The 15,680-nt window shown below is 44.6% G+C and overlaps 1 protein-coding gene across 3 annotated transcripts in view; it reads right to left on the reverse strand.

Moving 5' to 3' along the window:
• Window positions 1-9,211, reverse strand: part of mapkapk5 (MAPK activated protein kinase 5) — an 81,564-nt gene extending 72,353 nt beyond the window's left edge. For all 3 annotated transcript variants that reach the window (XM_070887942.1, XM_070887943.1, XM_070887941.1), the window contains exon 1: window positions 8,815-9,211. Coding sequence is in view for 2 of the 3 variants with exons in the window: in XM_070887943.1 (XP_070744044.1) it covers window positions 8,815-8,847 (33 nt within the window). In the remaining variant the exon portion in view is untranslated. The remainder of the gene's footprint in view (window positions 1-8,814) is intronic.
• Between the last annotated feature and the right edge of the window lie 6,469 nt (window positions 9,212-15,680).

Genomic DNA, 15,680 nt, shown 5'->3' on the forward strand with positions numbered 1-15,680 from the left:
TTTTAAACCCCCCCCCCGATCTTATGTAATTTTTTTCTGTTTCCCATGACAGCTGATAATTATTCTGCCATTCACACCCTATCTAGGCTAATCTTTTTCTAATTTCTGCCATTACCATCTCAAGTCGACCCCATCATCCCTTTTGTCTCTCTAATCGCTCCTGTCTTCCACCCTAACACAGACCTTCCCTTTTGTTCTTTCCTCCCCTTCCCCCTTTCAGTGCTCCTTAAGAATCTGTTCCTTTTGAACATTCGCCAGTTCTGGCAAAGGGTCGACTTGAAACGTTAACTCTGTTTCTCTCTCCACAGATGCTGCCTGACCCGCTGAGATTTCCAGCATTTTCTGTTTTTATTACTTAGTAACATTTTGGACTAGACTTTCCATTAATATCCTTACCGCCCGTATCTTGGCAGTATTCAGGCGGTATGAACTTTGACTTTTCAATACCGCCCAAATACCACCAAGATCCAAAGCTGCTAGTTTCGGCTTTTGTCCCCCGGCGGTAGTGGTATATTTTCCTCGTGTAAGGCCGGCGTCCTTGGCAATGGGCTTACTGCGCATGCGCTGTTTTTTTTTCTTCTTTTTCCCGCGATTCGGGGATCAGGGGTCAGCCCACGCATGCGCAGATGAGGCAGGGAGGGTGGAAGAGAGCGAGCGAGAGGGAGAAAAAAATCTTGAAAAGCTTATGTTTGCAGTACTTGTGTGCCAATATTTCTGATTGTATACAATACCATACTATACATACTATAATACCAGTATAAATAAAAAAATAAAAATTATAAAATGGAAGTGAAGATCAGTTGATGGTCAAGGCAAAGGTGGAGGGAGGAAGAGGGTAAAGAGATTTACCATGGACGCCCAAGCTGCCTTGGCCCACGAAGTGGGGGCATGGTGGGACCAATTGACCCGGGATGGTCGTGGAAAACCAAGCCCGCCCGTATATCACTGAATATGGGCAGACATTGCCGAGGCGGTGTCCTCGGTTGTCCAATTCAGCCGGGGGCCAGTCCAGCGCCGCAAGCGCTGGAACGACCTTGTTTCTGCCACGAGAGCAATAACTTTAATCATGCACTGACTCATTACTTAAAATGTAAAACTGTCATATTGTGATTTTGTTAATCTTGGTAAACTTGGTGTTACACATTATTAACAATATTATATTGTCTTCCTGTAATTAATAAGTGTTCATCATGCATCACTTGCATGCTATTAGTGCCTAATGGGACTGTGTTGAAAGGCATTGGGTACTAGTACCTGGGCAATTATCTTAAACCATGCTATTTTCATCTTTTCAGAAAAAAATTGCTTTCAATAGAGGCGACCATCGGCGCACTGGAGGAGGGCCGGCAGAGCTCACGGATCGAAGAGCGGACCGCAGCCCTCTCAGAGGCACGTGATCGCTCGGACACCCGTGGGGGCACAGATCCGGTGTTGGCGCCACATAAGTCACGCATAATCCCGTGCAGCGTTCATGTAATATAGTCATATGAACATAATGTATAAATGATGCCTAGTGATGTGATGTAATGTAATGCTGGGACCATCATGAAATCTTATTATAATGCCATGCAGTCTCTGTAAATTCTGTTCATGGTCATTGCATGCAGGGTTTCTCAGTGATATATAATGCAGTAATGTTGCTTCTCTACATATATCTGCGCAATGCAAGCGTTAAAATGTCACCCTGACCTCCCTCCCTTCCTCTTCTGCGTACTACTTCCGTTATGTTTTCTAGCTGACTAGGAGCACCAGCATGCAGAGCCGATTGTCATGCTTTTAGCTGGAGAGGACACAGGAGGAGGAGGAGGAGGAGGAGGAGGAGGAGGAGGAGGAAGAGGAAGAGGATTGACGACGACGAAACCAACCCCCAAGATGTACCGTTGGATGTTGAAGAAGGGGGGCGGCAACTGAAGGGTCCGTAATACCTGCAACCACCTCTTCCTCAGCCGAATCCACATTTCATGGATTCGGCTCCGGGGAAATGGCGGGACCAAGTGGTTTATGGCAGGGCACAGCGAGTGGTACAGCCCCCGTGCCGAAACCACGGCGGCTGATTCGGCAGGGGAGGAGTGTTCGAAGACAGGTAGACGTCGACCTGGACATGGTTGCACTGTCTTGGGCGAGCGTCGACATTGGTCGAGAGCTCCTCCAGGCAATTAGTGGACTAGTCGGAAACATTGCAGCACGCCAATCGGAGGACATGGCGGCGAACCGACGATTCCGTTGATGCCATGCGGCAGACGCTGGAATCGGTCTACGACACTGAACCCCAAGGTGTCGTACCACCACTGCAGACAGCACATGGGAGTCAGGTGCATGGCAATACTTCTGACTCCGAAGACGGGTCATCAGACCCTCCCTCTTCTCCAGATTCCCCACACATGACGTTGCCACCGTCATTCCCTCCCCCTCCCCCTGCAGCAGCAGCGCTTGGGGCACACTGCTGCACAACATACTGGTCCCAACTTGGGCAGGGGTAAGGGTGATGCCAACAAACTATTGGGGGTGAGGGGGGGGGAGAAGGGGAGAAAGAATGGCAGTGGGAATGGTGGTCGCAGGTTGATTTGTTGGCAGGTTGAGGGGGGGGGGGGGGGGGCTGTTTATTAAAAAAAAAAGTTAACTTTTAATGAAAAACTGTTTACTGTTTGGGGGGGGGGAGGAAAGGGGCGTTGTGGGTTTAATGTTTAAAATTGTTTTCAATCTTGTTGCTTTGTTTACATTTTGTTGCAAATTTACTTTAAAAATATTTATTTATTATTTAATTTATTTCACAAAAATCATATCATTTAAAAAATGTCATTGAACTTAACAATTATTGCGCAGTGTCTTACTCACTTCTACAAAATGAGGGGTGATCAATACAAGGGTTGCAAACAACAGCCAGACAATGTTTAAACTTAACTCTCGCGTTCAAGCAAAGCATTCATTTATGAGCTGCTGACATTAACAGTTTTGTTACTGCATAACTACCATGGGGCTTCTCCTGCAGTGTAGGGGTGGCTGGTTTGGTGGGTTCATCGCCAGACTCCTCCTCGTCCTCCTCAACCTCTCTCACTTCTTCCTGTGCTTCGTCCCCTCTGTCCTGAGGTGGTCCTGCAGTCCAGAATGGCATTTCCTGTCCCCTTCTGTTGCTTAATTGTGCAACATGCAACACACCACAATGAACTCCACGACCTGCTCAGGGTGGTATTGTAGGCTGCTTCCAGAGTGGTCCAGGCATCTGAAGCGCTGCTTCAGCACTCCAATTGTCTTTTCGATGATATTGCGTGTGGCTATGTGGCTGTTATTGTATCGATGCTCGGCATCTATCTGGGGCTTACGGAGGGGGGCTTCAAGAGCCCGGTGACGAGGCTGTATCCTTGGTCACCAAACATCCAGCATTGACCTTGTGCCTGACTCTTAAGAGATCGGAGACAGTGCTCTCACACAAGATGTGCATATCATGAATGCTCCCTGGAAAATTGGCATTTACTGCCATGGTTATTTGCTTGTGGTCGACAACGAGCTGAACGTTCAGGGGGTGAAATTCCTTTTGGTTCCGAAACATCTCTGCATCATCTAAAAAGGTGCTCGCATGGCGATGTGCGTACAGTCTATTGCACCCTGGACCTTAGGGAAGTTTGCTATTCACAAGAAACTCAAAGCCCTCTCACTCTGTGCCTTCCTGGTCATTGGGAAGTTTATAAAGTCAAACCTTCATGTGTAAAGTGCTTGTGTCACCTGCCGAATTCAGCAATGTGTGGCGTGCTGAGAGATGCAGCAAATGTCATCAGCTGATGCCTGAAAGGAGCCCGATGCATAGAATGAAAGTGCCGCAGTCATCTTAACCTCCATGGGCAGTGCTGTCCTGATGGTGCCGATAGGCTGCAGGTCTCCCTTAACTAGCTGGCACATCTCATTGATGACCTCCTTTTGAAAACGCAGTCTTCTAACGCATGCTTATCAGACAGGTCCAGGTATGACTGCTTATCCCTGTAAATGCGTCGGGTATAAGGTCTTCTCAGCAGTCTGCCACCTCTTTGATTGGGCACATAATGCTCTTCAATGAACCTTCTTCCAACTCTATTCCGCAGCATATAATTAGTTAGCAATATTGGCCGAGAAATTACAGGCTCCATTCCTTTAAAAATCCTCTAAACTGTCAAATTATTCAATTTTCCTTAAACAACCAAAAAATTAATCCAGATAGACTACTATACCCTCAGATTATGAGCATTGATTTCAAATACCCTTAAAATCCACTCACGAATAATTTTAATGCTCCCTCCAACTTGAAGCAGCCTTTTCTTCAGGTTCATCCATTTTAAAACATGGCGTTCATACCACTGGATTGTCAGGTAAGTGCAGCGTTTTCAGGGCGGAACATTATGCCAGCGGTAATTTGGGCGGTGCACGTTGAAGTGCATGGAAAATCACCTAAAACCGATGGGCGGGCAGTTCAGTTTACCGCTGGCGGTAATAGTCTGCCGAAATTACCGCCGGCGATATATGGGTGGTAAGTGGGCATTAGTTCCCACTTAATGCAATTAATGGGCGGTAATAGCTTACAAAGCAGAAAATGGTCGATAAATAGGCAGAATGTTGTCGAAAGTCTAGCCTACTTAAGTGTGTTAGAAGTCTGTTTGGTTAGGTAGGAGCCAATTTCTGCAAAAACGTCCTTCAAATTTAGGTTTTCAAACTTGGTACAGTAAACAACCAATGAGAAGTGGAAAGATACATCAAAAATAATATACCTCAGAGGTTGAGGAAAGAAAGGCATTTGAATTCTCAACTTGCATTTTATATAGCGCCTTTAACGTAGGAAACGGTCCCAAGGCACTTCCCAGGAGTGCAATCAGACAAAAATTGACACCAAGCCAAAGATGGGGATATTAGTAGGACAGGTGTCTAAAAGCTTGGTTAAAGAGGTAGGTTTTATGGAAAAGCTTAAAAGAGTGAGGAGTTTAGGGAGGAAATCCAGAGCCTATTTGGCAGAAGGCACAACTGCCAAGGGTGGGGTGAAGGAAATGGGGGATGCACAAGAGGCCAATGTTGGAGGAATGTAGAGTTCTTGGAGGGCTGTAGGTGGTTATAGCGATAGGGTGGGGCGAAGTCATAAAAGGATTTGAACACGAGGATGAGAATTTTAAAATCAAGGCGTTGGTGGACTGGGAGTCAATGAAGCTCAGCAAACTCAGGGGTGATGGGCGAGTGGAACTTGGTGCGGTATATGATATAGGCTGCAGAGTTAAGGATGACCTTGTTTATGGAGTGCAGAAGATCGGACTCCAGCCAGGGTAACAGTAAAATAATTGAGTCTGGAGGTTAAAAAAGCATGGGTGAGGGTTTCAATAGTAGATAGGAACAGAGACAGACAACATTATGGAGGTGTCAGTAGGCGGTCTTTGTGATGGAGAGGATATGAGGTCAGAAGCTCAGCCCAGGATCGAAGTTGTGAACAGTCTGGTTCAGCTGGAGACAGTTGCCAGGGTGGCATATGGAATTGGTGGTGAGGGAACGAAGTTTGTGACGGGGGTTGAAGATAATGGCTTTTTGGCCTTCCCGATATTTTAATTGGAGAAAATTGCAGCTCATCTATGATTCGATGTTGGACAAGCAGTCTGACATAGGAACAGGAGTAAGCCATTTAGCACCTTGAGCCTGTTCCATCATTCAATGAGATCATTGCTGATCTGCGACCATTCCATATACTCATGTTGCCCCATATTCCTGAATACCTTTGGTTAACAAAAAGTGTGTAGAAGTGTTTCTTAATTTCATTCCTGAAAGGTTTGGCTCTAATTTTTAGACTATGCGCCCAGTGTCTTAGACCAGCGGAAACAGTTTCTCTCTATCTACCCCATCGGTTCCCCTTAATATCTTGAAAACTTCGATCAAATCACCCCTTAACTGTCTAAATTCTAGGGAATACAACCCAGTTTGTGTAATCTCTCCTCGTAATTTAACCCTTGGAATCCAGGTATCATTCTGGTAAATCTACATTGCACTCCCTCCAAGGCCAATATATCCTAAGGTGTGGTGCACAGAACTGCTTACAGTACTATGTGTGGTCTAACCAGGGCTAAAGCATAAGTTGTATTCTAATCTTCTAGATATAAAGGCCAGCATTCTATTAGCCTTTTTGATTATTTTCTGGACCTTTTAATGACATTTTAATGTACCTGGACCCCCATGTCTCTTTGGATCTCCATTGTTTAACTTTTCACAATTTAGAAAGTACCCTGTTCTATCCTTTTAGGTCCAAAGTGGATGACCTCACATTTGCCTAAATTTAAATGCATTTATCAGTTTGCCCAGTCGCTTAATTTATCAATATCGCTTTGTCATGTTATGCTTCCATCTACACTGCTTATCTTTGTGTCATCGGCAAATTTGGATATGTGGCTTTCTATCCCATCATCTAAGTCATTAATAAATACAGTGAATAGTTGAGACCCAACACAGATCTCTGTGGGACATCACTAGTCACATTCTGCCAATTAGAGAACCTGCCCATTATCCCTATTGTCTCCTGTCACTCAGCCAATTTCCTCACCAGGTCAATAATTTGCCTTCAATTCCATGAGTTTCAACTTTAGTTAACAATCTTTTATGAGGGACTTGATAACATCCATAGACATTCCCCTGTCTATTATTTTACTCACCTCTTCAAAAATTTCAATCAGGTTCGTCAAGCATGACCGACACTTTACATATCCATACACTCTGATCAGCTGAAAGCTGGAAATTTTCAAGGTGTTCGGTCACCCTATTCTTAATTATAGGCTCCAGTAATTTCCCAATAACAGATGTTCAGCTAACTGATTTATAATTCCCCGGTTTCCCTCAATCACCATTCTTAAATGGCGGAGTCACATGCGCAATTCTGTAATCTAAAGGAACGGTTCCTGAATCGAGATAACTTTGGAAGATGATAGTTAGGGCATCTGCAAGGTTCTTGCTTACTTCCTTTAAAAAGGACCAGATGGTTTCCATCCCAGGGGATTTATCACTCAAACAACACAGAGGCAATAAATCCATGCATTGGCACAGCTCAGTGGAACACAAAACCAATGCAAAATGTGTTAATCACAGCTACATAGCTGCATGGAAACATGGAGAGGAGGTCAGACACTTTCTTACAGGGAAGGGGGATATCTATGGGAATATCACCAAGACAATTCTCTCCTCTCAGTATATCAACCAGAGACTGGATCATCTGGCCGCTATTTTGCATGTTGCTGATGTGTGACAAGGGGAAAAAATATTTTGTTGCCCATCAGAAACTTGTAAGTTCATTTCTGTTCAAAATCCTCTGTTAAGATTGCTCTATTTTATTGCATGAGATTTCACCACCAAGGAAATGCCATTATTTCCCCCTTGTGCAACACATTCTGGAATTAATGTCCAGCTATTTTATATTTTACAGTACAATAAAAATTTTTTATAGATAGTCAAAAGACTATCAAGACAGCACCAATCTTTATTTTATTGACAGACCATTGATATGGACACCTTTGATCTTTTTTATAGTGTAAATGCAACCATCCATTGGAGATACAGCATAGCTAAATTCAACACAACGGTGTTGACTCCTTCAATATAATCTTTTTTTAAACTAAAAGCTCCTATTTATGTTCTAAATATAATGGCCATGTATTGAATGTATGTATCTTTTCTTCCAGTCACTGCAAACATCTGAAGAATCTTTAAAACCCTGCACTTTAAATGTGAGTCATGAAGTGACAGCTTAGCAGCATTAGTGTGTTAATATGCTGTGGCGAGACAGTCACCTCTCAACTTGCATGTTGATACTCGAATACCCTAACCTTATTACAATTACACTTTTTTTTTTAAAAAGAAAAGTTGATTCCACCTCTACTTGCACATATGAGGCAAACAAGAAGCTCTCCACTGAACATTCTAGCATTAAGATAAGCACTACCAAGAAGGTGATGGGAGTAAGTTGTCCCCCTACCACTCCAAAGAAGGGTTGTCAGTGCTTTATCACCATCAGCAGGAAAATATTTATAACCATCCAATGACTTCTGTACTGGTGACAGCTAGGGAGTAATTCAATCAGGAGTCTTGCAAAACCCATTACTACTCAACTTTGGGCCCATAAAAAAAACTCAGTGAACCCTGAAAAAAAAAGTACCCTGAAAAGCACCTAAAATTCTCAACCCTGCAGTTAAGACAGCCGAAGGGCTGGGGGCCACTGACTTGCAGCAAGGCGAGGCAGATTTAGCAAAAACCAAATCACTTGGGTGCTATTTTCAGCATATTAAAATTAGCTCTCATATGAAGAAAGATTTGGAGTTAAGATTTATGACTAAGATTGAGACAGCTTGCAAACTCAGGAATGAGATGTTAAAACTTCACTTAAAAAATAGAAATACCCTTCTCACCTCCTCTGAAGACTGTGACTCCCTGATAGCAGATGGTTCCATATCTCACCCAAGTAGGTCACCTTTTTTTACACTCGGTGAGTGGAACATATAACCCAATTATTGGAGTTATGGTTGTTTTAAAAATAATGCGTTAAAATAGGTCACATTTTAAGTCTCCAAACAATTGGAGAGTTCACAGGTCTATTGTGCACTTCTGGAAGTGCTGGATTTTTTCCCGAGAATATCTGGCAGAGAGGAATGCCGTCATTGCAGAACATAAGGAATAACCTGCATGTGAGCAACAGTCCGAATGACTCACACATCCCACATGTAGCATTTAAAGCTGCATTTCCTGCAAGCAGACGGGTCGTTCGAGTCAGTTGTTGTGCCCCTACACACCACACACAGAAATGCAGAGTTCGAGCACCGACACCACCACTCTTACCTTAATTACTCTGTCCACGCCGTCCTCGGACATCCTGCCGATCTGAAACGGGGAAGAGAGGCCAGGTGGGGGAGGGAAAGGGGGTAACAGACCAGGGTTCGCACAAGGAAAGAGCAGAACCGGGGGGAGGGGGGGCAAGATGAGGACAAGGCCCGGGCACAGGGTGAGGGGATGGTGAAGGGGGATGGGGAAGGTTGGGGGAAAAGGGGAAATAATACTTTTCCCCCTTTTAAGCCAGCTCTAAAAGACGCTCGGTAACTGACGGCTTCAGATGAACGGCCTCTCCGTGCCCGGCATGTTGAAGTGCGGCTCCTCCTTCTCTCACTCGCCGGCTACACGGATTCCCGCAGTCCACAGCCCGCCATTGCTGCTACAACTCATCGTAATGAATGGCGCATGCGCCACCGCCAAGCGCGGCACGTCAAGTATCGACGTCACAGCATCCCCCGGTTGCCTGGACATTTATCAGAGGGGGTTGCCGGGATAGCTCCTGGCGGCAGGATGGCCATTTTGAGTCGGCCAATGGCTGGACACTGGAGCAGGAAGAGCAGTGCAAGGAAGGTAGTGCAGGGGTCCCCTGCGGTCATCCCCCTGCAAAACAGATACATTGCTTTGAGTACTGTTCAGGGAGATGACTCATCAGGGGAGGGCACCAGCAGCCAAGTTCATGGCACCTTGGCTGGCTCTGTTTCACAGGAGGGCAGAAAAAAGAGTGGGAGAGCGATAGTGATAGGGGATTCAATTGTAAGGGGAATAGATAGGCGTTTCTGTGGCCGCAACCGAGACACCAGGATGGTATGTTGCCTCCCTGGTGCAAGGGTCAAGGATGTCTTGGAGCGGGTGCAGGACATTCTAAAAAGGGAATTATAGACCGGTCAGCCTGACCTCAGCAGTGGGTGAAATGATGGAATCAATTATTAAGGATGTCATAGCAGCGCATTTGGAAAGAGGTGACATGATAGGTCCAAGTCAGCATGGATTTGTGAAAGGGAAATCATGCTTGACAAATCTTCTGGAATTTTTTGAGGATGTTTCCAGTAAAGTGGACAAGGGGGAACCAGTTGATGTGGTATATTTGGACTTTCAGAAGGCTTTCGACAAGGTTCCACACAAGAGATTAATGTACAAAGTTAAAGCACATGGGATTGGGGGTAGTGTGCTGACATGGATTGAGAACTGGTTGTCAGACAGGAAGCAAAGAGTAGGAGTAAATGGGGACTTTTCAGAATGGCAGGCAGTGACTAATGGGGTACCGCAAGATTCTGTGCTGGGGCCCCAGCTGTTTACATTGTACATTAATGATTTAGACGAGGGGATTAAATGTAGTATCTCCAAATTTGCGGATGACACTAAGTTGGGTGGCAGTGTGAGCTGCGAGGAGGATGCTATGAGGCTGCAGAGTGACTTGGATCGGTTAGGTGAGTGGGCAAATGCATGGCAGATGAAGTATAATGTGGATAAATGTGAGGTTATCCACTTTGGTGGTAAAAACAGAGAGACAGACTATTATCTGAATGGTGACAGATTAGGAAAAGGGGAGGTGCAACGAGACCTGGGTGTCATGTTACATCAGTTATTGAAGGTTGGCATGCAGGTACAGCAGGCGGTTAAGAAAGCAAATGGCATGTTGGCCTTCATAGCGAGGGGATTTGAGTACAGGGGCAGGGAGGTGTTGCTACAGTTGTACAGGGCCTTGGTGAGGTCACACCTGGAGTATTGTGTACAGTTTTGGTCTCATAACTTGAGGAAGGACATTCTTACTATTGAGGGAGTGCAGCGAAGGTTCACCAGACTGATTCCCGGGATGGCGGGACTGACATATCAAGAAAGACTGGATCAACTGGGCTTGTATTCACTGGAGTTCAGAAAAATGAGAGGGGATCTCATAGAAACGTTTAAAATTCTGACGAGTTTAGACAGGTTAGATGCAGGAAGAATGTTCCCAATGTTGGGGAAGTCCAGAACCAGGGGTCACAGTCTAAGGATAAGGGGTAAGTCATTTAGGACTGAGATGAGGAGAAACTTCTTCACCCAGAGAGTGGTGAACCTGTGGAATTCTCTACCACAGAAAGTTGTTGAGGCCAATTCACTAAATATATTCAAAAAGGAGTTAGATGTAGTCCTTACTACTAGGGGGATCAAGGGGTATGGCGAGAAAGTAGGAATGGGGTACTGAAGTTGCATGTTCAGCCATGAACTCATTGAATGACGGTGCAGGATCGAAGGGCCGAATGGCCTACTCCTGCACCTATTTTCAATGTTTCTATGAAGGAGAACAACCAGTTGTCGTGGTGCACATTGGTACCAACGACATAGGTAAAAAAAGGGATGAGGTCCTACGAGACGGATTTAAGGAGCTAGGAGCTAAATGAAAAAGTAGGACCTCAAAAGTAGTAATCTCGGGATTGCTACCAGTGCCACGTGCTAGTCAGAGTAGGAATCGCAGGATGAATACGTGGCTTGAGCAGTGGTGCAGCAGGGAGGGATTCAAATTCCTGGGGCATTGGAACAGGTTCTGGGGGAGGTGGGACCAGTACAAACCGGACGGTCTGCACCTGGGCAGAACCGAAACCAATGTCCTAGGGTGAGTGTTTGCTAGTGCTGTTGGGGAGGAGTTAAACTAATATGGCAGGGGGATGGGAACCAATGCAGGGAGACAGAGGGAAACAAAAAGGAGACAAAAGCAAAAGACAGAAAGGAGATGAGTAAAAGTGGAGGGCAGAGAAGCCTGAGGCAAAAAACAAAAAGGGCCACTGAATATAAAGGGGCTGCAGGAGGGGTCAAAACTAGAAACCATGGTTTAAAAACTAGGAATAAAACACTCTACCTAAACGCACGCAGCATTCGAAATAAAGTAAATGAGTTGACGGCACAAATCATTACAAATGGGTATGATTTGGTGGCCATTACAGAAACATGGTTGCAGGGTGGCCAAGACTGGGAATTAAACATACAGGGGTATCTGACGCATTCGGAAAGATAGACAAGAAGGGAAAGGAGGTGGGGTAGCTCTGTTAATAAAGGATGATATCAGGGCAGTTGTGAGAGTCGATATTGGCTCTAATGAACAAAATGTTGAATCATTGTGGGTGGAGATTAGAGATAGTAAGGGGAAAAAGTCACTGGTGGGCGTAGTTTATAGGCCCCCAAATAATAACTTCACGGTGGGGCGGGCAATAATCAAGGGAATAATGGAGGCATGTGAAAAAGGAACGGCAGTAGTCATGGGGGGTTTTAACCTGCATATCGATTGGTCAGATCAAATCGCACGGGGTAGCCTGGAGGAGGAATTCATAGAATGCATACGGGATTGTTTCTTAGAACAGTATGTAACAGAACCTACAAGCTATCTTAGATCTGGTTCTGTGTAATGAGACAGGAAAAATAAGCGATCTTCTAGTAAAAGATCCTCTCGGAATGAGTGATCACAGTATGTTGAATTTGTAATACAGATTGAGGGTGAGGAAGTTGTGTCAGAAACGAGCGTACTATGCTTAAACAAAGGGGACTACAGTGGGATGAGGGCAGAGTTGACTAAAGTAGACTGGAAACACAGACTAAATGGTGGCACAATTGAGGAACAGTGGAGGACTTTTAAGGAGCTCTTTCATAGTGCGCAACAAAAATATATTCCAGTGAAAAAGAAGGGTGGTAAGAGAAGGGATAACCAGCCGTGGATAACCAAGGAAATAAAGGAGAGTATCAAATCAAAGACCAATGCGTATATGGTGGCCAAGGTTAGTGGGAAACTAGAAGATTGGGAAAATTTTCAACAACAGCAAAGAATGACTAAAAAAGCAATAAAAAAAGGAAAGATAGATTACAAAGGTAAACTTGCGCAAAACATAAAAACAGATAGTAAAAGCTTTTACAGATATATAAAACGGAAAAGAGTGACTAAAGTAAATGTTGGTCCCTTAGAAGATGAGAAGGGGGATTTAATAATGGGAAATGTGGAAATGGCTGAGACCTTAAACAATTGTTTTGCTTCGGTCTTCACAGTGGAAGACACAAAAACCATGCCAAAAATTGCTGGTCATAGGAATGTGGGAAGGGAGGACCTTGAGACAATCACTATCACTACGGGGGTAGTGCTGGACAGGCTAATGGGACTCAAGGTAGACAAGTCCCCTGGTCCTGATGAAATGCATCCCAGGGTATTAAAAGAGATGGCGGAAGTTATAGCAGATGCATTCATTATAATCTACCAAAATTCTCTGGACTCTGGGGAGGTACCAGTGGATTGGAAAGCAGCTAATGTAACGCCTCTGTTTAAAAAAGGGGGCAGACAAAAGGCACGTAATTATAGGCCGGTTAGTTTAACATTTGTAGTGGGGAAAATGCTTGAAACTATCATTAAGGAAGAAATAGCGGGACATCTAAATAGGAATAGTGCAATCAAGCAGACGCAGCATGGATTCATGAAGGGGAAATCATGTTTAACTAATTTACTTGAATTCTTTGAGGATATAACAAGCATGTTGGATAGAGGTGTACCGATGGATATGGTGTATTTAGATTTCCAAAAGGCATTCGATAAGGTGCCACACAAAAGGTTACTGCAGAAGATAAGGGTACGCGGAGTCAGAGGAAATGTATTAGCATGGATAGAGAATTGGCTGGCGAACAGAAAGCAGAGAGTCGGGATAAATAGGTCCTTTTCGGGTTGGAAATCGGTGGTTAGTGATGTGCCACAGGGATCGGTGCTGGGACCACAATTGTTTACAATATACATAGATGACCTGGAAGAGGGGACAGAGTGTAGTGTAACAAAATTTGCAGATGACACAAAGATTAGTGGGAAAGCGGGTTGTGTAGAGGACACAGAGAGGCTGCAAAGAGATTTGGATAGGTTAAGCGAATGGGCTAAGGTTTGGCGGATGGAATACAATGTCCCCTTGGGGGAAAAAAACAGTAAAAGTGAATATTATTTGAATGGGGAGAAATTACAACATGCTGAGGTGCAGAGGGACCTGGGGTTCCTTGTGCATGAAACTCTTTTGAGTTCCTTGTGCATGAATTCCAAAAAGTTAGTTTGCAGGTGCAGCCGGTAATCAGGAAGGCGAATGGAATGTTGGCCTTCATTGCGAGAGGAATGGAGTACAAAAGCAGGGAGGTAACTGTACAGGGTATTGGTGAGGCCGCACCTGGAGTACTGCGTGCAGTTTTGGTCACCTTACTTAAGGAAGGATATACTAGCTTTGGAAGGGGTACAAAGACAATTCACTCGGCTGATTCCTGTAAGGGGTGGTTTGCAGGGGGTCAGCTTTCCCTTCTGACCTTATATGAGCTGTTCCGAATTGCTCCCACACCCTTGGTTCTAGACACTGGAATTATGAAGGGACTGTGACAGACTTGGACAGACAATCGGTTTCAAGGTAGGAAGCAGGTATGGCTTTATTGTGTTTAAAAAGAAGTAAAAGGTACACCTTTAATAACACACACAGACCAATACACACTGAGGGGTACAACACATTGAATAAATTGTCAAATTACAGCCTGTGGGGAAAAGAATACGGCTTAAACTCTCAATGGGGTAAAAAGGAGAATGCAGATACATTTACACAAGTTATCCCAGCCTCCCTCCTCCCAATTCCCCTAACTAACGAAGTTATAGCTCTGGGGGCGTTGAGGGGCTATGCTCACCAATCTCCTTTTTGACAGTTCCAACTCCAGGGTTCGCCTTAGTTGTCCCTGGGGTTTGCCTTAGTTGTCCACGTTCTGTAGTCTGTACCCCTTGGTAGCGTAGGACCAGCTTGTAGAGTGGAAAAATCTTTGTTTTTTCTTCGGTTTTGTTGGGTTGGTTCCGGTTGACTGTTGGCCGCAACTTTCCAATAGTGGTTTTGACAGCCTGTTTGCTGTTGTGGTGCTGTCCTTCTGGGTTTTAGAGATTCCTATCGCCGATGTTTCGGGATCCCACTTTTCGAGGCTGGTGTAGAACTTATGCAACGAGACTGCTAACTTAATAGTGTCTCTTGAAGCACACCTCACTGCCAGAACAGACTTCAATTATACTAAAACAGGCTTCTTTATCTTCCATCAAATCTAGCTCAGTTCTTTGTTTGGATTTTGCAGCCAGCTAACTGAAACTTGATTAAGTGGTTTTAATCTGGTGTTAATAGGCTTTTCGAAGTTGGTGAGCTCTCCATTGTGCTAGTCTGGCCTGAGCCAGATATTTCTATGCCTGTTGAAAAGGTGTTGGAATATGTATGTGACACTTGGGTCCTCTGGGTGCGGTGATAAATGTTTCTTCCATCGTTGATTGTTTAAATGCTAATGTTTTCAAGGGGCAAGTTTCGAGGGTATACAGTTCCCAGACAATTTGATTAGTTCCAATGTCCAAACTGGCCCTTTAGATATTGACCCCACCCCTTTTCTTGCAGACCCAACATACACCTTTTAAAAATCCCAAATTCGATTAAAGTTCGTAGTTTCTTCCATGTGCACTTTAGGATTTCAAACTTTCTGGTAGATAGTTCCAAATTAAATTCCCTTTCCTATGAGTCCAAACACTGTGGGGGGGGGGGGGGCGGTGGTTTCCATTAATTCTACATTCCGGAGATGAGGAGGTTACCTTATGATGATAGATTGAGTAGACTGGGTCTTTACTCGTTGGAGTTCAGAAGGATGAGGGGTGATCTTATAGAAACATTTAAAATGATGAAAGGGATAGACAAGATAGAGGCGGAGAGGTTGTTTCCACTGGTCGGGGAGACCAGAACTAGGGGGCACAGCCTCAAAATACGGGGGAGCCAATTTAAAACCGAGTTGAGAAGGAATTTCTTCTCCCAGAGGGTTGTAAATCTGTGGAATTCTCTGCCCAAGGAAGCAGTTGAGGCTAGCTCTTTGAATGTTTTCAAGTCACA

Source organism: Pristiophorus japonicus, chromosome 8 (assembly GCF_044704955.1).
Source record: "Pristiophorus japonicus isolate sPriJap1 chromosome 8, sPriJap1.hap1, whole genome shotgun sequence".
Lineage (NCBI taxonomy): Eukaryota > Metazoa > Chordata > Chondrichthyes > Pristiophoridae > Pristiophorus > Pristiophorus japonicus.